This window comes from Podarcis pityusensis (genome assembly GCF_964106645.2).
Source record: "Podarcis pityusensis genome assembly, chromosome: 3".
NCBI lineage: Eukaryota > Metazoa > Chordata > Lepidosauria > Squamata > Lacertidae > Podarcis > Podarcis pityusensis.
Genome location: NC_138026.1, coordinates 83408051 through 83433267, shown reverse-complemented (window position 1 = coordinate 83433267; position 25217 = coordinate 83408051). Strand labels below are relative to the sequence as shown.

Sequence of the window (25217 nt, the reverse complement as noted above, 5' to 3'; positions counted from 1 at the left end):
TCTGTCGGCTTTCTCCACCCCATGCATAATTTTATAAACTTCTAATGTTACCTCCTTCCCCTTGATGGTTTTAGTTGCCATTTTCTGAACCTTTGCTAACTCTACAATATCTTTTTTGAGATGAGGCAACCAGAACTTGTACGCAGTAGTCCAAATGTGGCCGTACCATAGATTTGCACAATGGCATTCAGATACTGGCAGTTTTATTTTAAATTCCTCTCCTCATGATTCCTAGCATGGATTTTTCATGGCTGCCACACACTGGGTTGCAATGTTCATCAAGCTGCTTACTATGATTCCAAGGTCTTGTTCCTAGTCTGTCACCGCCAGTTCTGACTCCACCTGGAGATGTAGTGTTCCACGCTCTAGGGAAATCTGGCTTCCTGTTGCCACATTGACACATCTGGGATCGTTACAGATATTTTCTTCTCGGGCCCAAGAATTTGGTCAATCACAAGTTGGGTCCTGGTTATATGGCACAATTCTTGCCTATACAGTGGTACCTCTGGATGCAAATGGGATCCGTTCCGGAGCCCTGTTCGCATCCTGAGTAGAACGTAACACGCGTCTGCGCGTCCGTGGGTCGCGTTTCGCCGCTTCTGCGCATGCACGTGACATCATTTTGAGCGTCTGCGCATGCATGAGTGGCAAAACCCAGAAATAACCTGAAAACGCTCAACCTGAAGCATATTTGACCCGAGGTACGACTGTACGCAATTCCAGTTCCCATTGGCAATAGGAGCCTCCAGCCAATAGTTGCTCATTTTGAGGTCTGAGGGAAGGTTCATAAAGGAGTAGGTGCATTTGCAGATGTCCTGCTGCCAGGTCTAAGTTTTATTCATGCTTGACTTGGCAAGGAGTCAGGAAACCATGTTCTGCACTTCCTGGAGAGAGAGAGTGTGTGTCATTTAATGCTATCTACTTGATAGCAGCCAAGCATACTAGGACTCAATTTCTTGACTTTAAGAAAGCCGACTTCATAAAACTTAGGGAAGTGCTGGGTGAGATCCCATGGACAGTAATACTAAAAGGAAAGGGAGTTCATGATGGCTGGGAGTTTGTTAAGAGGGAGATAGTAAAAGCACAACTTCAGGCAATACCAATGAGACAGAAACATGGAAGGTGCCTAAAGAAGCCAGGGTGGCTTTTTAAAGAACTTTTAACTGAGTTAAGATTAAAAAAGGATGTGTACAAAAAATGGAAAAGCGGGAAACCACCAAAGAGGAATTCAAACAAATAGCCAGCACGTGTAGACACAAAGTCAGAAAAGCTAAAGCACAGAATGAACTCAGGCTTGCTAGAGAGGTTAAAAGCAACAAAAAAGGCTTTTATGGGTATGTTCGTAGCAAAAGGAAGAACAAAGAAACAGTGGGGTCACTCAGAGGAGAAGATGGTGAAATGCAAACAGGGGACACAGAAAGGGCTGAACTCCTCAATGCCTTCTTTGCCTCAGTCTTCTCCGATAAAGAAAACAATGCCTGACCTGAAGAATTTGGAGCAAATGATTCAGCAGAGGAAACACAGCCCAGAATAACTAAGGAGATAGTACAAGAATACTTGGCTAGTTTAGATGTATTCAAGTCTCCAGGGCCAGATGAACTGCATCCAAGAGTATTAAAAGAACTGGCAGATGTGATCTCAGAACCACTGGCAGTCATCTTTGAGAATTCCTGGAGAACAGGCGAAGTCCCGGCAGACTGGAGGAGGGCAAATGTTGTCCCTATTTTCAAAAAGGGGAAAAGAGAGGCCCCAAATAATTACCGCCCAGTCAGTCTGACATCAATACCAGGGAAGATTCTGGAGCAGATTATTAAGCAAACAGTCTGTGAGCACCTAGAAAGGAATGCTGTGATCACCAATAGTCAGCATGGATTTCTGAAAAATAAGTCATGGCAGACTAACCTGATCTCGTTTTTTGACAGAATTACAAGCCTGGTAGATGAAGGGAACGCAGTGGATGTAGCCTACCTTGATTTCAGCAAGGCATTTGACAAGGTGCCCCATGATATTCTTGTAAAGAAGCTGGTAAAATGCGGTCTTGACTATGCTACCACTCAGTGGATTTGTAACTGGCTGACTGACCGAACCCAAAGGGTGCTCATCAATGGTTCCTCTTCATCCTGGAGAAGAGTGACTAGTGGGGTGCCATAGGGTTCTGTCTTGGGCCCGGTCTTATTCAATATCTTTATCAACGACTTGGATGATGGACTCAAGGGCATCCTGATCAAATTTGCAGATGACACCAAACTGGGAGGGGTGGCTAACACCCCAGAGGACAGGATCACACTTCAAAACGACCTTGACAGATTAGAGAACTGGGCAAAAACAAACAAGATGAATTTTAACAGGGAGAAATGTAAAGTATTGCACTTGGGCAAAAAAAATGAGAGGCACAAATACAAGATGGGTGACACCTGGCTTGAGAGCAGTACATGTGAAAAGGATTTAGGAGTCTTGGTTGACCACAAACTTGACATGAGCCAACAGTGTGATGCGGCAGCTAAAAAAGCCAATGCAATTCTGGGTTGCATCAATAGGAGTACAGCATCTAGATCAAGGGAAGTAATAGTGCCACTGTATTCTGCTCTGGTCAGACCTCACCTGGAGTACTGTGTCCAGTTCTGGGCACCACAGTTCAAGAAGGACACTGACAAACTGGAACGTGTCCAGAGGAGGGCAACCAAAATGGTCAAAGGCCTGGAAACGATGCCTTATGAGGAACGGCTAAGGGAGCTGGGCATGTTTAGCCTGGAGAAGAGGAGGTTAAGGGGTGATATGATAGCCATGTTCAAATATATAAAAGGATGTCACATAGAGGAGGGAGAAAGGTTGTTTTCTGCTGCTCCAGAGAAGCGGACACAGAGCAATGGATCCAAACTACAAGAAAGAAGATTCCACCTAAACATTAGGAAGAACTTCCTGACAGTAAGAGCTGTTCGACAGTGGGATTTGCTGCCAAGGAGTGTGGTGGTGTCTCCTTCTTTGGAGGTCTTTAAGCAGAGGCTTGACAACCATATGTCAGGAGTGCTCTGATGGTGTTTCCTGCTTGGCAGGGGGTTGGACTTGATGGCCCTTGTGGTCTCTTCCAACTCTATGATTCTATTCTATGATTCTATGATTCTATTCTAAAATTGTGTATGGCAGAAATGCAAGTCATCCAGTGACACCTAAAGGCAATGTATGAAAGTGCACTGAACCAACGTCTAGTATTTTGCTGACCTCTGACTTTTTCCATTCCCCTTTCATTTATACCCAATGTAGAGAACCTTTGGCCCTCCAGATGTTTCTGAACTACAACTCCCACCATCTCTGGCCATTGTCCACACTTGTTGGGGCTGATGGGAGTTGCAGTTCAGAGACATCTGGAGGGGCAAAGGTTCTGCATGCTGGATTTACTGCAAGAATGCTCAAGAGGTCTAATTTCAGACTTTGCTGTACATTTTATGTTTGGGGCATGAGTGATGTTGCACCAACTGCTCTCACTTATAACACTGTGGCAAAACAGATGAAAACACTAATATTTTGGGATAATTTTAGATAAGAACAGGGATTTACAGTTTGTAAAAAGTATCTTGGGTACAAGAGACACCATCTCTACTGCTACCAAGGTCGGCCCATCCATGAGGCAAGCTGAGGTGACTGCCTCAGGCAACAGAAGCCACAGGGGTAGCAGATTGCAATGTAGATCTTTATTTGGGGCTGCCCCACCCATGAGGTGAGATGACTGCCTGAGGAGAAAGGGTTCACTGGGGGCAGCAGATCCCAATATTTCTTTCCCCCCTTGTTCTGATGTAGATCTTCCTTCATCCCTTCTTCCCTGGCAGGGAGGGAGTCGCCATTTTGGGGTCCAACTTGTGGACCTTTCCATTTACCCCTTTTGCTAGTCTTCTCTGTGCTATAGCTTTGGTTGTAAGCTCCTTAAGCAGGAGCCTGCTCTGTACTGTAAAGCATCATATATTTTTATATAGTTAACAAAAGTTGATATTTAAACTATCCTGACTAGCACAGGAGCTAATGCAAGTCAATGGGCATTTCACACCTCAGTTTACAGGGCTGGGGCAGGCTGATGGGCAAACTTAAAGAAAACACGACTGTAATGGTTGCACTTTGCAAAGTCCTTTCCACAACTCTAAAACAGCTACACCTGGAAAATTAATCAACCCAGTTCTATGTGCTGTCTCAGGGCTGTGTTTTTCACATTATATCTCCCTTCCAGCTGGCTAGTGTTGAGGCTCTCTCTGTGCCCGCCCCCCATGAAAAAACTGGAGCCACGAATGGGGAGAAAGTTCTGGATCCTCTGGCCTTCATTATATAACGATCAGTACAAAGAAAGGGCTTACAGAGGGGTGGCAGAAACGTTCTCCAACAGGTTGACTTCAACCCCCTGAAAGCACACTCCTGAAAGTGTCTCCTGAGACAGACAGAAAGAAACAAATACAACCTGTTGTAGAATTCCATTATAGCTAACCCCCTCCAATACTTTAAATTGGTATTTGTAAATGAAATGAAGTGAAATGAAATAAAGGACCAGATACATTTTTAACGAACTGTTCTGAACCTATGTTTTTATAGTTTTCTCCCCCAACTTGCTGACTTTTAAAAACTGCTGCTTCTTTATATTGGTGGAGGATTTCCAACCTATGTCCAAGGTGCTTGTGAAATCTAAACATATCTTGAGAGGTTGATGCAGCCATTTCCGCTTCTTGAGTTCCTCAGCTGCCCATGTGGAAACAATGGCTCTCTGCTCCTCTGATTTAGTGGCTAGAAGGATAAAATGAATTTTACACAAAACTGTCCATCTGACATGGATGAGGTTTGCAGTGGTCTGCAAAATGGCATGCTTTCCTCATGGAGAATGAACCAGATATATTTATGAATATATCTAAAGTGATCTACATGGTAGCAACAATTGCCACGGTCAGGGAAATGTCATGTGCCAAAAATTAAAAAATGCTGTCAAGAACAGTAGCTCAGGTATTTTGATTGTAAAGCAATGGGTTATTAGCTGTAATAAAATAATCGCAAAGCAATAACAGAAAACCTTAGAGCAAATACATACTTCAATTTTTCTAAAAAATTGTAGATTTTATTGAGTTTTAATATACAGCTTTAATATGTTAGGGTAACCAATACAAGATCTGTGTTTAATTTACACATTACAATACAAACAGGCGCTTAGATCTTTTGTTACAGAGTACAAAAGATATTCAATGGTCGTCCTCTAGCAGCTTTGAAACTTGGCAAGGCAGGTTCTAAGGCATGTTAAGTGCAGTAAAAGGCCACATGGAATACAAAATGAATACAATGGATTTATCTCCATGAAGTGTACATTATTTTTAAAAAAACAGTGTCTGCTCCACAGGGCAGACATTTATAGTAATTTTAAAAAGTCACTGGCCAATGTTCCAGACAAAGACGAGCATTATTTTGTGTATAACCATTAGAAAATTGCTTATACTGCAGTACTGGATCAAAAGGGGAAAGCTTCCAAAGGAACAGTAGGCAAAGAACTGCTAAATAAAAAAAAGGACTATAAAATATTTTCACAACTAGTTAAATGCCAAATAAACCAAGCAATAGTAAAAAACAACAACACAATACCACCCTTCTGTTCAAAATAACAGCATATTTTGCTTTTTTCTGTGAATTTTATTTATGAACACACTATATACTTAATTGCTTCTTCCATACAGGGAAATGTGTCCATTTGGTCTGTTGCTTTAGTGAAGGTGATGTATATTGAACCATCATCTTTCACTTTTAAGAAGACATGTTTTATTGCTTGTTTTCCACACACAGCCAACATCTGGATGAGGAGCGTCCTTAACTCAAGTTAAATACGCTTCTTTTCTTTTCTTTTTACAGTGCAGAGTATATGGGCTTAAAGTTACACGGCAGCTGCTGCTTCTCTTACTCCAGTTCACTCTCTGTGTCCGAGTTCAGGGGTGTGCAGTAATTGGCTTGGTCTGATGGGACATAGCCTGGGAGACACAAACACTTGTACGATCCTTCTGTGTTAATGCACTTGGCATTCTTGCAGAGAGACATCCTATTGTTCAGTTCATTGCATTCATTCACATCTAGAAGGAAAGGCAAACAAGGTGAGAAATAGTGTGGTATTAGATGCTGTCAAAGACTGAGGGAAGCACAGTTTGCTGTGACTTGCCCACCAGCCCTGCATTCAAGTCTGCAATTAACAAGAGAACTTTCAGTGTCCAGTCTGCGGTCTTCTATCTTGTGCAAAGAAAAGCAAGAAAAGTGGCTACGTTATGTGCATGACATCATTTTTCCATCAACGCAACGTAATAGTGTTCAAATACAGGACAAATACACAAGTAAAACTTTACCTGTCATGTAAAAAGGTAAAAGTAAAGGACCCCTGACAGTTAAGTCCAGTCATGAACGACTCTGGGGTTGTGGCACTCATCTCGTTTTACTGGCCGAGGGAGCTGGCGTTGGTCTGCAGACAGTTTTTCCGGGTCATATGGCCAGCATGACTAAGCCGCTTCTGGCGAAACCAGAGCAGTGCACGGAAATGCCGTTTACTTTCCTGCCGGAGCTGTACTTATTTATCTACTTGCACTTTTGGCATGCTTTTGAACTGCTAGGTTGGCAGGAGCTGGGGCCAAGCAATGGGAGCTCACCCCGTCGTGGGGATTCGAACTGCCGACCTGCCAATCAGTAAGCCCTAGGCTCAGTGGTTTAGACCACAGTGCCACCCGCGTCCTACCTGTCATGTAAGTTGAACATAATTAAAATGGCCCTAATTTGTCCACAAACAGCCTAAAGTTACAGCATGTGTACATACATATGCAACAGCACTTGTGGCAGGTAAATTTTACTGATTAGACAGTGAACAGGGGGCCTGGCTGGCCACTGTTTTATGCATGCCTGCTTAGGCACTACTTGTTTCACTCCTAGGAGTGTAGGAAGAGGTAGGTACCTTCTTTCTAGTAAATTCTTACAGTCACCGAGGGAAGTCAACTACGTGGGCTGCGCATTCAGCCCTGATTGTTTCACCTCTTCTGCTAGTCATGTGAACCATGCAGAAATTTAGTGCAGGCTGCCCTTGCATTTAGGGCACAATCCACCAAAAAGTTCTTGAGTGCAAGTCCCATTGAAACGCAAGAGGAGCTGCACCATTGCTCATCTCTTGCACAGCTCCCACTCATTTCCATGGGGCACATGCAGGAGAACTTCCCAGTGGAATGTGCCGCTGAACCGTAGGATTCAGAAACCCTTAAACACGAAAACACATCTGGTCATCAAAATCAGAGGTGCCGGCTTATCCTCTACATTTGGCGGACTCTGCAAGTGGCCTGTATGTGACATCCACTTACCAACACATGTCATTTTGGCCATGTCCAAATGGTAGCCATCAAAACAGTCACAAGTATATCCTTCCTGCACCCTCACGCAGCGTCCATTTTCACATCCATTCAGAATGCCACATTCTTCTGCCTGTAACTCCTCAAAGCTGTTCCGGAAACCTGGGCAGCAAAAACATAGGAAATGATTGCATTCAACCGCTGTAGAGTCTTAATGCACCAAACTCCAAAGGGCGTTCTCTATTGTGTTACCACCCTAAATAAAGCCTTTCTCAGCCTACAATGAGTGCTGGAAAAGCTTTCAGAGCAAAGTCACAGGCTGTGATGTTATGCTCAGGGCATACAGAGATAAACTAGTCCAAATGTTTGAAGTGCCAATCAATTAATTGTTGCTGCTGTTTTGCAGAAGACATGACGGCCTTCATTAGGAACTCCATAGAGCTCATAGTAGAAAAGTAAATAAATAAATTAAATTTTAAAATAGGGACACGCTTCAAGGTCAAGGTCAATTTCAGTTCCAAGGCACCACAAGAGAAACAGGGGTTTTGCAGCACCATATTTTCTTTATAATATGTAGGTACAACCTAAAAAAAATTTACAAAAAGGATAGACATTTCCCAGAAGCAATAATTGAACAGTACTGCAGATGGCAGTCAAGCACAAAGAACGTCTGAGGAATTTGCAGCCCACAAAGTGGTAATTTTTGAGAAGTCTTTTCTTTCCCAAAACGTGGTCTAAGCAGCTGTGGACCCAATCTTATTAAACAACAGATATTTTTTGGGCAATAAGCCTGAACTAATAAGAGAGATACAGCAGTTTGAAAAAGTAAACAAAACCCATTATAGAAATATACAACAGATTAGTGAAGTAAATATAAGGCTGTTTTCATTCTGCTGTACTATAAATGATTAATAATATATCTGAGAATTCACCTTTCCTTTTAAGTATACATGAATATGACTAAAGGTGTTTTCATCTAAGCAAACTACAGCAAACTTCCATGGAAAGTGTCATGACCTAGTCTACCCCTAGAAGCCTGCACTTCTGTGCAAAGCATCTCAGCAAGTGCCAATTGCCATGCGATGAGTTTTCCACATCTACACCCTGATGCCTATGTGCTGTACTCTCACAGGATACATCCCACAGGACTCCTTTGGGTATGGTGAACAGAATGGTGGACTCGTGCTGCTAGAAAAAAGAAGGAAGGCCAAAGTTCTTTGGGATACATGGAAATAGTTATGCCCTCAAGATATATTCCTCAGTTGCCACTAGTCTAAGAGATAAAGGTCCTGTTATATTCTAAGCAGCTGCAAGCCTAAACTGAGATTAATTAGAGGCAAAACGCAAGAATCTTTTATGTGAAAACTGCAGCCCATCTTTACTTTAGGAACTACCACTGGGTAAAGCTAATCATCCAGTCCTGCTGGAGGACTCCCTCTCTCAACTGTGACGAGGCCATTAGCTCCACTAGTTCCACAGGGCTCCTCCTGCCCCTGAACGGCTTCCATCCCAGCTGGTCATCATGATAACTTTCAGAAATGGTGCCTTGGATGAAACAATTACTTTAATTGATTGCATGTTGGCTGCTCTGAGAATCGGGTTTTTTGGTTGAATGGCAAAGTAAAAATGCTATAAATAAATAAATGTAAAAAAAAAGAATACAATGCATGCAGAAGTCCTCCCCTTTTAAACAAAGAGCTTATTGTTTAACTGAAGAAAGACCCATTCATATTCATTTGTGCCTTGGATGTATGAAGTTGCCCTCTTCAGAGTGAGCCATGGGTCTATCTAGCCCATGGCTACCCACTCCAACTGGGAGTGGTCTTCTGGGGTCTCAAGCAAGGGTCTGTTTCCTCATCCCTATTACTGATTAAAAAAACAGAGATGGCAGTGGTTGAATCTGGAACCTGTGTTGAAACACTGATCTATGCCATCCAGAGGTTAACACACTGAGATGAACACACAATCCAAATGGAAACCTTAAAGGAAAGCATTACAACTTAAACAGCAACCTAATACCAGCAGATAATGGGGGGGGGGTTGCCCAACATTTTCCCTTTTGCCCCTGTGACTATGCCATCATTTCTTCCCATGGTTTCCAGTACACACTGTTTTGCAATTTTTTAAAACAATGTCACCATTTAGCTATAGTTCAGCTCAGAGAGCTGCTCTGTTTAATTAAAGTCATACGAAATGGAAATGGCTGGACCTTATACAACTTTGCATAAGTCAACTGAGTTTGTTCAGCATTCAGCAGAGATGAAATCATTAGGCTGGCCTCTGCTGAAGGGAATGAAATATATGAATCACTTTTGCTACTTTCTTGCCTTGCTCCGAGTTATTTATTTTTATTTTGTTTCCCTTTTTGATATACGATATATTTTAACCAAACACTATCAGGAAAGAGACCAAATGAAACGGGGAAGTGATAAGCACAATGCAGCTGGAATAGCCACTTTATTAATCACTGCTTAATTCACACATGATACTGAACATTCAAAGCGTGCACATACAGGGACTGCGTCACGGAAGGCCTGCGTCGACAGACTCCTGAGGATCAAGCAGGAACCATGCCATGTGCTATCTACCCAGAGGAACGATAAAGAATAAGGATCCTTGGAGCCCAAATATATTTTACTGCGTCAGCTAGAGTCTGCTACCCCTGCACACTTCACTCTGCTTTGCTTGCCAACCCCCCCTGCCCCTGACTCTGCCAGTTTAGGTTAAGGTAAAGAGACCCCTGACCATTAGGTCCAGTCGTGACTGACTCTGGGGTTGCGGCGCTCATCTCGCTATATTGGCCAAGGGAGCCAGCGTACAGCTTCCGGGTCATGTGGCCAGCATGACTAAGCCACTTCTGGCGAACCAGAGCAGCGCACGGAAACGCCGTTTACCTTCCTGTTGGAGCGGTACCTATTTATCTACTTGCACTTTGATGTGCTTTCGTACTGCTAGGTGGGCAGGAGCAGGGAACGAACAATGGGAGCTCACCCCGTCATGGGGATTCGAACCGCTGACCTTCTGATCGGCAAGCCCTAGGCTCTGTGGTTTAACCCACAGCGCTACCCGTGTCCCCTCTGCCAGCTTACAGCCTGCTAATTCCTACCCCCTCCCCTTACACCAGGGTGGAGAACCTTTGTTGGCTGGAGGAGCAGATCTTTATCTCCTCCATCCCTGGTGGGCAAAGCTTGACAGGTGTGTGGGGCTCTCTTGTCAAACACCTGATTTCATTGTGATGTCCTGTGATGCTTCCCTTCAAAGCCCTGATTGTCAAAACTTCAAAGTGAAGCACGGGGCTTTGAAAGAGCCCTTTGTAAATATCCTCCTGCAGGGATGTTTACAAAGGGCTTTTGGGCATCCTGCCCACCTTTATCCTTCAAACCACAGAGATTTAAAGGAGAGGGCTCCATCCTCTATGCTTCTCATTCAAACCTACACAGAAGTTTATTAGCATTACCATTGTATTTATTTATGGAATAAGCAGGAGGAACCCAAGCTACTAATTTTTAGTTTTGGGGAGCAAAGGTTGCTTACGGTCTTCCACAAAGTATGGATCAGTTTCCGGAGTATACTGTTCCTCCTCAAAGTCAGTCAACGCATCTTGCCCATACGGCCTCCGAGATCCTGGCACTGGAATGTTGCACAATTGGGCGTAATCGTCTGGAAGTGAGCAAAGCAAAACAGGAGTTATAATGGAATGCATTCCTAATGAAGATACCCCATGCTTCTTTCTCTTGCTAGTGTATAACACTTAATTGGAAAAGCCTAAGTCTGTTGCCCACATATTGCTTTCTTTCCTGGAAGATTAAGATTGCTCAAATGTAATGCAGCCATGACTCAACTTTAGCGATCATGAGCAGTGTCATTGTTCAGTAGTTCCAAGGCCAAGAAAGGGCATTCTGGTCACCTCATCTGAACCTTGCTTAATTCTGGCCGGCTTGTTCTGTTTCATAAACTGGGGATTGGAGGCCCATGAAAGGCGAAAGCCAGATTGCTGGCAAAGGGTTGCTATCTTTGTTACTAGATCAAGAATTTCAAAATGAGAGGGGCCAAGCCAGGGTGGTACAAAACGTGACTTAAAGCTTCACTGCAGCCTAATAGGATTTTCTACTAAGCAAATGGTGGATCACAAGCTTAACATGAGTCAACAGTGTAATGCAGCAGCAAAAAAAGCTAATGCTATTCTAGGCTGCATCAACGGAAGCATAGCGTCCAGATCAAGGGAAGTAATAGTACCACTCTATTCTGCCTTGGTCAGACCACACTTGGAATACTGTGTCCAATTCTGGGTACCACAATTTAAGAAGGGTAAGCTGGAGGAGGAGGGCAATCAGGATGATCAAGGTTCTGGAAACTACTTGTCAGGTAAACCTCTTAATTAAAAATAAAAGCAGGTACACTGGTGGTCTTGGGATCCTTCGTAGCTCCTCGCACATGATGAGGCTGCTGTCCTTGTGCAGCTCCTTTTAAGTCACAGGATTAGGCAATCAGAAGTGAAGCACAAGTAATATACATTGCTGGTGCAGTTCTGAGAATGGCCCTGCATTTTTCATGGAGGGAGCTACTGTACTGCAGTCACCAAGACACTAAGCTGTGAGCCACCAAGTTCATTCTTCAAATCTTCCTTCTGTTATGCTTTTAATAGGCGGGTGGCCTTAGGCAAGCCATACAATGTCCAAAACTGGGGTTCTAAAACTGATTTAAGAATTGTTGGAATGGTTGCTACACTAATATGTGGTGTGCTTTGAACACTTGAACATGCTGGATAAATGTTAGCAATTATAGCAATTGTAAATGCTATAAATGCTAGCAATTATAGTCCAAATGTTGCTTTGCATTGGAAGAAGAACCTTTATACCTAACCAATGTTCAGAGAAACATTGTTTTATGCCTCCTACTTCTGCTGTCTCCCACAATGAATATATTAACAATATAGAAATACATTATGTGTATTTCTATACAAATGTGTATTTCTATCATGTGTTGGATCGGAACACATGAAATGCCAAACCATGGTTTGTTGTTATGGGAATAAACCCAGGGTTTGCATGTTCCCTCTTGCACTTAATGTGTGTGTGTGTGTTTATGTGTGTTTGCTGGTTTGTAGCAAACCACTGTGTGCTACTACATCTGGACCAGGACACTGATTTGCCATCCTGGTTTGCAGGGCAGATGGAAAACATAGTTTGCTGGTTCAAATGTCATTGCAACTTATGCTTTTCCCCTAACCAGGAAGAAACTAATTTGTAATGAGTATGGGTTGCTCGTGCGTAAGTTGCCGCCTCTCCTGGCTTTGTTGCCTTGTTAAACCTTTCAGTCTGGGCAGCCCTTCACTTCGTGGCTGCCTTAGTCGCTAGCAGAATCCGTCAGTGGGCGTTTCTTAAATCTTTTCCAACATAAAAGTTGTTTGACACCCAGTCTCCTCCTACTCTCTCTGCGCGGAAGTCTTCTGCGCAGGGAGGGCGTGGGTAGCGGAGGACCCGTGCTCTCCCCGCTGGTGTCCGGTGAAGAGTCCTGGAGCCCTCTCGCCGATTCCCCCATCTGCCCCCCTTTATCCCTGTGTTGCGCTGATTTGCTTCCCCATCTGCGGAGCTGCCTCTCTCCCTGCTGGGCCCTTCTCCAGCATCATTTGAGAGCCTTCCCTCCGCCTCTAGCTCCGATGTCAGTTCCCTGACATAATTGAAATAGAAATATTGAAATACTTTATTGTCACTTGTACAACTTGTATACAGTGAGATTACATGAGCACCCCCCACTCAGCTCTCTTAGTCTTAATTCCCCTCGTTTACTGACGCACACCCACCAAACCCGAAAGTCAGTTTGTAATGAAGTGTACAGTGGTACCTCGGGTTACATACACTTCAGGTTACATACGCTTCAGATTACAGACTCCGCTAACCCAGAAATAGTACCTCGGGTTAAGAACTTCGCTTCAGGATGAGAACAGAAATCGTGCTCCAGCGGCGCGGCAGCAGCAGGAGGCCCCATTAGCTAAAGTGGTGCTTCAGGTTAAGAACAGTTTCAGGTTAAGAACGGACCTCCAGAACGAATTAGGTACTTAACCCGAGGTACCACTGTAGTATGTGAAACAAGGGGGTAATGGAGGAGTGCACAAACACTGAGTTTATTACTGCAGCACCAAAACTTGGTTTGGCACCATGTGCTAACTATGTGGGTTAGTACTTAAGGTATCTTGAAGAGTTTTTCTACACATTATTTTATACTAGTTATGCATGCATGATCATGCCAACACTATATTAATAAACCAAACAATTTTTTTGTATGAAACACTTTTACCAAGAGAATTACATGTATAAAAAAATAACTGTTGAGCGTAAGGACAGCCAGTGAAAGAGGAAAGCTGGAAGGAAAGTATATGCATGAAAGCCAAGTACAAATGATTTAATAATTTCTGGTTCTAAAGGAGACAAGTACACTGGTACTTTCCTATGATGAATCGATGTTCCTTGAAATGTGCTTGATTTTCAGTGAAACAAGAGTTTTCCCTCTGCATCATTTTCTGTTTGCACAACTGGTCTGCATTTTTCTCAGGGGCTGGTCAAATCATGATTGATTTTGCTGTTGTTGCTGTTTTCTTACTGACCGAAAGAACATGTGATCCGGTGATGTAAGCAATGGATAATCCCAATAAAATTAATGGAATATAAACATTTCAATGCTGATTGAGGTGGGAATAACAGTTTCCTTCTTTTGCTGCTTTCCCTCCCTCAAGCAGCGGTCTGGAACATCTGACCTGCCTGTCTTTGCCCATTTCATAAGGAATTCAAATTCAGACCTCCACAGTTGGAGGCTGTATGCTTCTGAAGACCAGTTGCTAGAAGGTGCAGGAGGAGAAGATGCTGTTGTGCTCAGGCCTTGCTTGCAAGCTTCTCATAGGCATCTGGTTGGCTACTGTAGTAACAGGATGCTGGACCAGAGATCCAACAGGAGTTCTTTTGTTGCCTTTTGTTAGTCCTGCACTTGAAATTCCAATCTAAATTCTATGCTGCTTAAAATGCATTCTCTACTTTTCATCGTAGAGAACAGTCAATAGTCTAAAAGGTACTATTTAGCATTACTTGTGAAAACATCCTTTTGGTTCAGTTAAAAGGACATCTGGGGGTGGGGGAAACCATACTGAACTAGGTAGGTAATAGTTTTAAAGTAAACAAGCATAAAAGGTAAAGGGACCCCTGACTGTTAGGTCTAGTTGCGGATGACTCTGGGGTTGCGCCGCTCATCTTGCTTTACTGGCCGAGGGAGAAGCCGTACAGCTTCCGGGTCATGTGGCATGACTAAGCCACTTCGGCGAACCAGAGCAGCGCACGGAAACACCATTTACCTTCCCACTGGAGCAGTACCTATTTATCTACTTGCACTTTGACGTGCTTTCGAACTGCTAGGTTGGCAGGAGCTGGGACTGAGGAACGGGAGCTCACCCCGTCGCGGGGATTCAAACCACCGACCTTCTGATTGGCAAGCCCTAGGCTCAGTGGTTTAGACCATAGCGCCACCCACGTCCATAAGCATTTTTCTTTCCCCAGATTTAAGACGATGTCTAGGTGTTACGTGATATTTTAAGGTAATCCCTTATTTTTAAAGGCTTGCTTCTTATTCCAGCTCCATAATATACACAATTTATTTTGGGGGACACAAGTTTATGTTACTTTCTTACCTTTTAACCTGTCAACCTTAGAGTGACTCCATGGGATGTATTTCCCCCTACCAATAATTGTATATATCTTTGTTGGTTAGAGCTCACAACCTTCCTACAAGCCTATGGTGAAGAGTTATCAAGTTTCTGTACTATGCAAACATTAACCGTTTGTACCAGGGGAAGCATGATTCTTCCCTAATTTATGCTTCTGTGATAGTGGAATTGAATATGTCTGCCCTGGCTAAGGAACGGTGACAAGCAGCTTTAGAGGCTGTGAGGGAAACATCGTGGAAAATTTGATTCTGTTTGCATTGAAAGGTGAACCTACATAATTCGCACTTGCTGAGACAATATGGGAACTGAAATGCAGCCATCCATCAAAATCCTCACCCTCCAGATTTTGTAGCACAGCTCTCTAGCCAAGTAATATATATGAAAATACAGATACTAAGGGTAAATTTGCATAAAAACTCATATATTACTGAAAAGAACATACAACCTGACCTTAAACTGTACTTTGAGGCGGCGTGCTGGACATGGATTAAGGACTGGATATTAATTAAAAACACGGAAGTCCTAGATCTGCAGGGATGGGATATTGTGTCCGGATGGCATGGCTACATAGGCTATGACAAGGTTAAATCCCACAAAGGATTTTTAAATCATATTGTGAGAAGGGCATTATATGAAGTATGGGAGAGGAGTAAAAAATCAGTAGTAACCAAAACACCATGGTGGCTGTCACTAATGGAATCTATGTCGGTTCACAGGATGAATATGAACAGCGATTGGCTAACATATAAGGATTTGGTAGAGGAAACAAGTAGTGATCCAAAAATAAAGGACCTAAGTGAATTGAAACAGAAGGGAATAACCTGGCTGGAGTATTATCAATTAAAAACCGCCCTTGAAAAGGATAAAAGAACCAAAGGATTTGACAAAAAAAATCCTATCTGGAGAAGGATATTTTATATAATAATCAAAAGACACTTTCTAAAATGTACAAACTACTTTTGAATTGGCAAAGAAAGGAGGAAGATATCAAAGAAATTACAGTAAAATGGGAGAGGGACCTGGGACATACGATCAAACCCAATATTTGGAACGAATTATGGACTAAAAATATAAAATTCACGGCTTGTTTCCTTATAAGGGAAAATCTTATGAAAATGTACTATAGGTGTACCTGACCCCTGTAAAACTTGCAAAAATAAATAAATCAAACAATAACAAGTGTTGGCGATGTAAGGAACAGATAGGAACATACTACAATATGTGGTGGTCCTGTCTAGAGATACAAAGATTTTGGAATATGATTTATGAAGAGATAAAGAGATTGATAAAAACTACATTTAGCAAGAAACCGGAACAATTCTTACTAGGAATGGTTTCAGATAATATTCCCAAAAACAAAACTAGGCTATTTATGTATGCAACATCAGCAGCAAGGGTTATAGTGGCAAAACACTGGAAAGATAAAAATATACCCACTAAAGAGGAATGGGTAGTCAAATTGTGCGAGTACTTGGAGCTCACAAAGCTGACAGGTGCAATAAGAGATAAACCTAAAAAATTGGTGAAAGAAGAATGGGAATGTTTAAATAATTATTTAGGGGACAAGGGCCCAACAAGAAAGATCTGGCTATGTTTAGAATGATACCGCATAGAGAAATGTTCCCTGATACCAAGATGAGGGATTCCTTTGGAATGCAGATAGAGTTAATTGATAAGAATAATGATCTGTTGAGAGCTTGACGGATGTGTACAATTGATGAGCTTTCCTGCTTTGGCTCATCTTCCTTTTTTTTTCTTCCTTTCCTTTTTTCCCCTTTTCTTTTATATTTCCCATAGTAGCTTATGTTCTGTGTCATGTACTTCAATATTTTTTGTAGTTTTTGTAGTTTTCTTTCATTACTATTAAGGAATTTTCCTTTGTAATTTTTGGTTGTTTATATTTATATGTACCTGTTTAAGCAAAATAAAAGGTATTTAAAAAAAAGAAATAAAAAAAAGAAAAGAACATACAAAAACACATTATTGTATTAGGAGGAGATCTGTAAATTTGTGTATATCAGGCAAAATCATGCAGGAAAAATATGTACTGTACACTACGAGAAAATGCTAGTGAATTTTCATGAGGACATGACAAAAAAATTACAAACTGATGTGGAAATGTGGAGAACTGAACTTAAGACTAGAAAAACAAGAGACTGAGATAAACCACAACGGATATTGTTGCCCATCCCTAGGAAACACAGCTACTGATGAGAGGATCTGATCTAGGAGTTCTGAGAGGCAGGAGACTGTGGGAGAGAAATCCGGCTTGGAACTTTTAGTCAGCAAATACAGCTAAAACCTTAAGCAAAGTTTTCCTCCCAGTCAACTTTTGCCAAGCTGGTGCCGGCCAGATGTGCCATCCATCAGCCCCAGCGTATTCTTGATTGGATCCAATGTGACAAAATGCAGTTCTTGCACACAAACCTCCCATTTTCAAAAGGAAATGGTCAAATGTGCAGTCCAGAAAAGAAAAGAGGAAGCATGTAGCCTCCAAACTGAGTGTTATTCATGCTTCGAAAGAGAATCCTAAAATCTTATCAAAGATGGTGTTTCCACCGAAGGGGCATTTCATTCTTCCGGCTCTCAAAATACAATATGGCAGGAAACACTGGTGTGCCCACAGGAAACACAATCAAACAACCAAGTGCACAGACACTTTTACTTGGCTTAGTTCTAGTTGCCCCATGTGGTTTCACAGCTGGTGCAGAATGTGACAGGCCTACGATCTTAAGCATGCTTACTTGGAAATAAGTCAAAATAAATGTGTTGAGGATCAAGGTAATTACATTCTGCAGTGTGCTAGAGGCCTGCTAATCTAGTATATCATTTTATACAGCATTCTGGAAAGCTACAACCATATTTATTGCCCAGCAGATTTAGTGACACATTGTACGCGATGCAAATAAACCCTGTCAGAGTGACAAATGGCTTCAGGCATCTATGATTCCCTTTTCCAAGCACCACCTGCTTTTGTTTCACTTGGTGACAACTGAATCCAGAAAGAGATGGAATCTGATGTCAGCAGCGCTGGCTAGTCCCTCCTGAAACTTGAACAATGAAACATAAAAGTGAGAGGATGATGTGGGGAGAGAAGGGGAGGAAACTCTTGCAGAGCTGCTGGAAATATTTAGCGGTATTATTATTATTATTAAACTGCAGTGAGAAATTGCTCCAATCATAATTTAATCAATTTTTCCCAGTCATTTGCTAACAAAAACCTGATTGTTAAAATGTTATTTGCATCAACGCTACTCTGGAAAAACATAGCTCGTGCCTTGGAGAAACATGTTGTAATTGTAGCTAGGAAAGCTGTTGAAATAAATGCATTTTCGGCCAGATCTCTCTGGTGAGAAGGCTTTTTACTGTATAAAATCAGTAGCTATCTTAGCAGAAAATCCCTGGTTTTAAATATTTTTAAAACTATTCCTTAATAACCCAGTTTTAACTGCCTTAATGAATGCTAAACATACTAACTAGATAATATGCCCCATTAAACTCAGGGAGGGAATTTACTTCTGAGTAAACATGCTTAGGATTGCTCTCCCACTTGCTTTTTGGGGTCCTTAAGGAACTAGTTTGCTCTCATGAAAACCCAAAAGTATGAAACATGCACAGCTTCTGACACAGAAGCTGGAACTTTCCTTGTTCTAAAGAAAGAATTCCACCTTCCCTTCCCCAATTCTTTATTTTTTTGAAATCTGTGACTCGATTCTGTTGAAGAGGCCAAAGACCTACACACTTAACCATGTTATGCCCAATTTGCAGATAATGCTGAGAGGCAGTCTCTCAAACCACACAGCCATGGAGAAATTTCTCATTCGATGAAGGCTGGAACCCAATTGCTACCTCCTAGGAACTGATTGTGCAAGGTAAAGGGACCCCTGACCATTAGGTCCAGTCATGGCTGACTCTGGGGTTGTGGTGCTCATCTCGCTTTATTGGCTGAGGGAGCCGGCATACATCATGACTAAGCCACTTCTGGTGAACCAGAGCAGCACACGGAAACGCCGTTTACCTTCCCGCCGGAGCGGTACCTATTTATCTACTTGCACTTTGACATGCTTTCAAACTGCTAGGTTGGCAGGAGCAGGGACTGAGCAACGGGAGCTCACCCCGTCGCGGGGATTCGAACCACCAACCTTCTGATCTGCAAGCTCTAGGCTCTGTGGTTTAACCCACAGCGCCACCTGCGTCCTTGTAGGTAGTCATCGCCTAAAAACGGTGTTCTGTTGACAGGCCTTTGAAATGTGAATTTTTTTTAAACCACCCAGTATTTATAGTTGTATCCCCCCCCTAATATTTTATTGATGTTTTCCTTGTTGTTGTAACTTTTGTATGGTTATGACGACATTGCATTATATAAATATTTAAATAACTATATAAGCAAAGCCCTACTCACTAGAGGTGAAGGCTATAATAATCCTAACCCCACAGACCTGGGAGTAAGCTCCGTTGAATTCAATCCTACTTATCTCTAAGCAGACATGTTGTAAGATTGAGATGTTACAATTATTATTAATATTATTTAAAATAAAAGGTGAGATTCTAAAGAAGCTGCATTTTGTACCTCTAGCTCATTCTGCACTCTTGTGGAATTATGGCATCTTCACAGCTAAGGAAGTATGCGTCATATGCTATGGAAAAATCATGTCCATATTTTGATCATTGTTAGTTGAATGTGATAGCCATGACTAATAATCTTTGGGAGGTTTGGATATATCTTGCGAGTCTAGGTTAGAAGGAAGACTTGAAACCTAACCCCAAGTATTTTGTGCCAGCATTTCAGCCTACAGCACTGGCATGAGGTTGCAGTTTCAGAAGTGTGTCAGATGGCACCTCTCATTCCAATTATTTATATGGTTTAAATCATCTGCCAACCTCTCACTCACTACTTATGTGAATATATGTTTTGTCTTAATATGAATCAGAAACACCCCCCCCATCTCTTTTTTGATTGCTGGGAGTTTTACCTTCTCTTCATCCCCACATAAATCAATCATCCTGATAATATTTTCATAGAATTGTAGAGTTTCAGATATTCTTTTCTTCAGGTTATTGATTTGTTTTTCACTGCTACAACTTTAAAATACAGACTGTCAAAATATCCCCAGAATGAAATGCACACAAAAATTTGAAGCCAGCTTCAAAAGTAGGTTGTTCTAACTATTTTGGAAAAAGACAGACAATAGTAACCTTACTCAGAGTCACAATGTGGATTTTTAAATGTGCATCGCTTGCATCTCTGAGTACAAGAAAATTCTGATTTAAAAACCAACTGCATAGCACAGAAACAGAAAACAGCATGCTCTTTGGTAAAAGCAGAAATGTGTTGCTAAAAGCACAACATAATCATCTAAATACTCTGTTTCCCCTGTTTTCTGTACCCATATGTTCAATATATTTATGGAAATAAACATGAAGTTCCAGTAGTAAATCAGGCCCCATCAATATATAAATCTAAGATTGTAATATGGCGTAGGTCCAGTTTTCCCAGACAGGACTTGAACCTATGACCTACTGGTTGAGAGGTGTGAAAGTTTCCTCCTGAGCCAACATAATCACTTCTTATGTTCTTAAACGCTAAACCTTGAAGGGCAAATGATTCTTTCATACACAATTCAGTTCTGGTTTTCTTGGGAAATTTCCCCAAAATGGTAAATGTTTTTAAGGTGTAGACTGCAGTTATATCAGCTAATTACCTACTGATCCCCTGCTTTCCACTGTACTGCATTCTGAATCACATATGGAAAACTACAGGCGACCAAAAATGAAACAAGAACCTTAATTGCTTAGCATCCACTTGTAGGGCCCAATCGAAATTGGGGCAAGTTGTGTTTGTTCTATTTATCTATCCATAAACACCACATATTACTTATATAAAAATTTGAAGTGTAATCCACAGATCCTATGTGCCAATGTAACATCCCACCCCTGTGCCAGCAAACCAGGACAGCTAGGGAATGCATACATGATCTGTGGTACCATGTGGGTTCTGTCCTGGGTTATTTTAGTTCAGTGCAGTGCACCAACTTAAATTTGGCTTAGTGTATCATCTGAACCCTCCTTAACAGTGACTTGTTGCCAAAAAAACAAATCTTGGCTGCAGTTCGTGATTAAGGAGGAGAGTGCTTAACATGATCCTGAGTTTGGATGTCAAGCTAAAAGAACCAAGGAAGAGCAAAGTGGCTGTGATCACCACCTTGGGAGCCAGCATTTTCCTCCATTTGCTTAGCACCATATGCAAATTCAGCCCTTGTTTTAAAAATGATGTGTGTCTTTTGTCCAACTTGTCTTCCATTCAGCCACTTATGGAAGTCAATTAGAAGTAACAGGGCAGCACTCCCCCTGCGACTCTCCAGATACAGGTTGTCAATGATGATGTGATGATTTGAATTTATATACTGAATTTATATACTTATACACTCAGTTATGATTTTGCTAGATTGCCTGACATTTCTTTTTAAGGAACAGCTCAAGGAGCAGCTCAAGCAGGTGGGAGTTGGAGGTGCTGCATTACAGGAGTACAAGGAGATGGCTGCTCATCTCCATGGCTTTGGGGTCCATTCTGTCTCCTATGCTATTTAGCATCTATATGAAACCACTGGGAGCCATCATCCAGGGATTTGGAGCATGGTGTCCCCAGTGTGTTGGTAACACTCAGCTCTGTATCTCCATTCCATCAGAACAAGGAGAGGCTCTGAAAGTGCTGGACAGTCGTCCGAAAGCAGTGATGTACTGGATGAAGGTCAATAAAATAAGGCTGAATTCTGATCAGATGTGGGTGGGTGGCTCCCATATCCATTCATCAGATGTACGACTTTCACTGGGAAGAGTTGCATTCCCTCTGAAGTGTGGGAGTACTCTGGGATTTCAAGTCATCACTAGAGCCTTCTGTGGCTAGGAGAGCTTATGCCCAGGTTAGGCTGATGAACTAGCAAAGGCTTTTCCTGGAGCAGGAGAGCCTGGTCTCAGTTCTCCATACTCTTTTGCATGAACTACTGTAATGCATTATATGTGGGGCTGATATATAAATTGAATAAATAACTACATAAACAAAAGGCTACAACAGCGATGCATTAACGTGCTTTTTGATACAAGAATCAGTCCTGGAAAACAATGTTCCTTTCTTCTTCTTTTTTTAAAAATATTTTATTAAGGATTTTCTTGTTTTACAGAAGTAAGTGTAATGCCTCGTATTTTTCCCCCCCCATGTAACATTTTTACAAATCCGTTTCATTTGTTGAGGCATTAGGGGGAGAAGAAAAAAAGGAAAAAAGAAAGGGGGGGTGGAGAGAGGGAAGATGGATGGGGGTGGGGCCGGGTGGCGGTGTTTCTATTATGTTTAATGTATGTAGAGTTTGGTGTCAGCGTTGCTTGTGTTGTTCACTTGTTCCTTTGGTGGTGAGAGAGGTTGGGGTTGGCCTGGGGTGTGATTGTTTGCTTGTGATTGGCTGTGGTGATCTTTGTTTTCGTGTGTGAGTGAGGTTGGTGGGTGTTTTGGATCAGGTTAGCCATATTGATTTGTATGCTGTTGGTGGATTATTGTCATTGTCCTGTTGGGCTGTGTATGTGATAAAGAACAATGTTCCTTTCTAAAATAAAAAATACCACCATCTACTTTAACTGACACAAATTTACAGAAAATACCAGCTGTCCTGCTTGAGATGAAATGAAAGAGAGGCGGTTTTTTTGTGTTTTTTTTTTACAGTTCATTATTAAGACGTCTGATTTACACAGAATCCGCTGATCGCTGGAAATTCAAGTGACTTCCAATAAACAACCTCAGCTTTGCTTGATTTCAAACACTGTGATGTGGTAGCTGGCAAGTGATGCCTGAAGCCGAGTTTTGACAATAGAATCTAAATAATCAATCAAAAATGTAAAACTCATAAAAGGCCATGAAGGAATTCTTTCCAATGGAAAAATGTTTTGTTGCATTAAATACGGAGTTTTTATTAGGAAAATGTTTCAAAATCTTCTAGCCAGCCGCAGTATCAAAACCAGAAGCCACGCATGCACCATATTCCTGTTTGGATTTTTATAACACCCCATTTCCACCTCCCACCTGGCCCATCCTGGCAACACTCAGTGAAACTGAAAACACAGCTTGCTGAATTGTGTGGAGAAAAGTTGCTGGAATGTGGGTTTTTGTTTTGTTTTGTTTAAAAGGACAAATCAGCTTAAAATAGGGCAGATGTCTGAGACTCTCTAGATTAGGAGAAGTCAATATTGTGCCCTTCAGATGCTGTTGGATTAACACTCCCATCAGTATTAACCATTTGGCATGCTGGCTGAAGCTGATGGGAGATGGAGTCAAACAAACATCTGGGGGTACCATGATGGCTACATCCGTCTTCCATATGAGTCTTAAATTGAAGATCTCAGTGAATGCCATGAATAAGGACACCTACGCACAACAGAGACAATTAGAAGCAGGAAATTGAATAGCTATATAACATGCCGAAGCTCTGCAGGGCATACAATAGCTATTCATCTGATCTGTCATGGAAAACATCACTATACATCTCTGTATTATCCCACCATTATGTTATTTAGTGTTGGAGAATATGCTTTATTACATACACTGCCTTTAATCCTCCCTCTCAGAAGCTAAAATATTGGCAACCACCACGTTAGGTGAGTTCACATATTCACACCACTAGAATCAATCACCATGTTGTAAGTCTCTATGGATTTGTTGTCACAACTCAAAGCAGTTTATAAAATTTATTATATGAGAAAATATTACCGCCCACAAGGTGACAGTTCCCCACCACTCTCCTGTGGGTTAGTCATGTTTTTAAATGCAGCCTTATATGGTAAAACTGACATACTATTACAGAAAATGCATCATTCATTTTCAGTTGTAGGATTTCCCATGGATTTATTAAAGTTTTACCACATGAGACAGAAATGAGTAACTTTACAGAACGCTGAAGGAATGGTACCCTATTGAAATGAATCATATAAACTCACGTTGGCTTGGGTTCCATAAGACGCAAAGTGACTCAGTGCACTTCCAGACTGTTACTTTTTTTGGGGGGGGGGGTCAATCACACCCTGGCAAGTTCTGGCTGTGCAATTAAAGATGATTTGGAGTTATTGCGAAACAAACCCACTTCCCCCAAAAGACCAGACTTTCCAACGAGGAAAGTGAAAAGAAAACGGACAGAAAAGTGTGGGATAATGCCTGCTTTGATGCAACATCGGCTGCATAGGCACCATACATTCAAAGCACATATAAAGCACCCCCTAGAGAATCCTGGGAACTGGAGTTTACCCCTCACAGAGCCACAATTCCCAGCACCCTGGACCAACTACAGTTCACATGATTTTTGGAGTGGGGGAGAGAAGGGATGTGCTTTAAATGCCTGGTGTGAATGCAGTCAATTGTCTAGCTTCCCTGTAAACAAATCAGAGTGAACATGCATTAAACAGCCAACATCATCTAACCTCTACACAAACAAATTAGGCTGAATGCTCATGAAACAGATTGCCTGGAAGAGACCTCCATAGCAGTTTTCACAGGTTCAAAGAATGTGTGGGGCACAAAGTGTGGAAAGGGTGCAGCGCCAGACACACCAATGTTACCTCGTGTCCCTGTCCTTCCTGCAGTGAAGTGGGCAGATCCAAAGAGGGAATATACAGTTTCTGTGAATGATTTGTCATGAAAAATTCCTCAGGTCACTAGGAGATGCCTTACCTGAGTCCTTCATGGGGCACAGGGCACACTGCATGCCCCACGCCTCCCCGTATAAACAACAGCACTCCGTGTAAGTGGTTTGCTTTCCAACAAGAGGCCGGCTACAAACGAAATCATCACTCAGATGTTGCCAGCAAAGATCCTGGTAGACATCCGTTTCTTCAGTTTGTTCTGAAGCAGAAGCCAGAGAAATGTGATCAGTACGACACCTGCACTGTGTCAAAAGAAAAATCAGTATAGCCCACTGTGCTCAAGACTTACATTGCAAGAGCTCCATTTTCCTGAAAATAAAGAGATCATTTTTCTAACGTTGCGCACACCTCCCCCCCTGCTAACATTGTAATTTAAATCAGTTCAGAACACAAGTGACTGTTCTATCCTAAATCCTGTCTCAGACACTGGCCAATTCCAGATACTTCCAGTGAAATCTACCCAGCAGCACTGGAGAGCCACAGACCATAGAGGAGGAGCC

The 25217-nt window shown here is 42.0% G+C and overlaps 1 protein-coding gene and 1 long non-coding RNA gene across 13 annotated transcripts in view; one reads left to right on the top strand and one right to left on the bottom strand.

Moving 5' to 3' along the window:
• The window catches only part of LOC308472725, a 34544-nt gene extending 12400 nt beyond the window's left edge, over positions 1-22144 (top strand). Inside the window, exon 3 of the long non-coding RNA XR_013983675.1 lies at positions 18808-22144. This is a non-coding gene — a long non-coding RNA (uncharacterized lncRNA). The remainder of the gene's footprint in view (positions 1-18807) is intronic.
• Positions 5065-25217, bottom strand: part of LTBP1 (latent transforming growth factor beta binding protein 1) — a 189412-nt gene continuing 169259 nt past the window's right edge. For all 12 annotated transcript variants that reach the window (XM_080997605.1, XM_080997609.1, XM_080997610.1 and 9 more), the window contains 4 exons: positions 24746-24916; positions 10863-10988; positions 7341-7490; positions 5065-6080 (listed from right to left, as the gene is read on the bottom strand). In XM_080997605.1, coding sequence (XP_080853731.1) covers positions 5911-6080; positions 7341-7490; positions 10863-10988; positions 24746-24916 — 617 coding nt within the window. In that variant the 3' untranslated portion in view covers positions 5065-5910. The remainder of the gene's footprint in view (positions 6081-7340; positions 7491-10862; positions 10989-24745; positions 24917-25217) is intronic.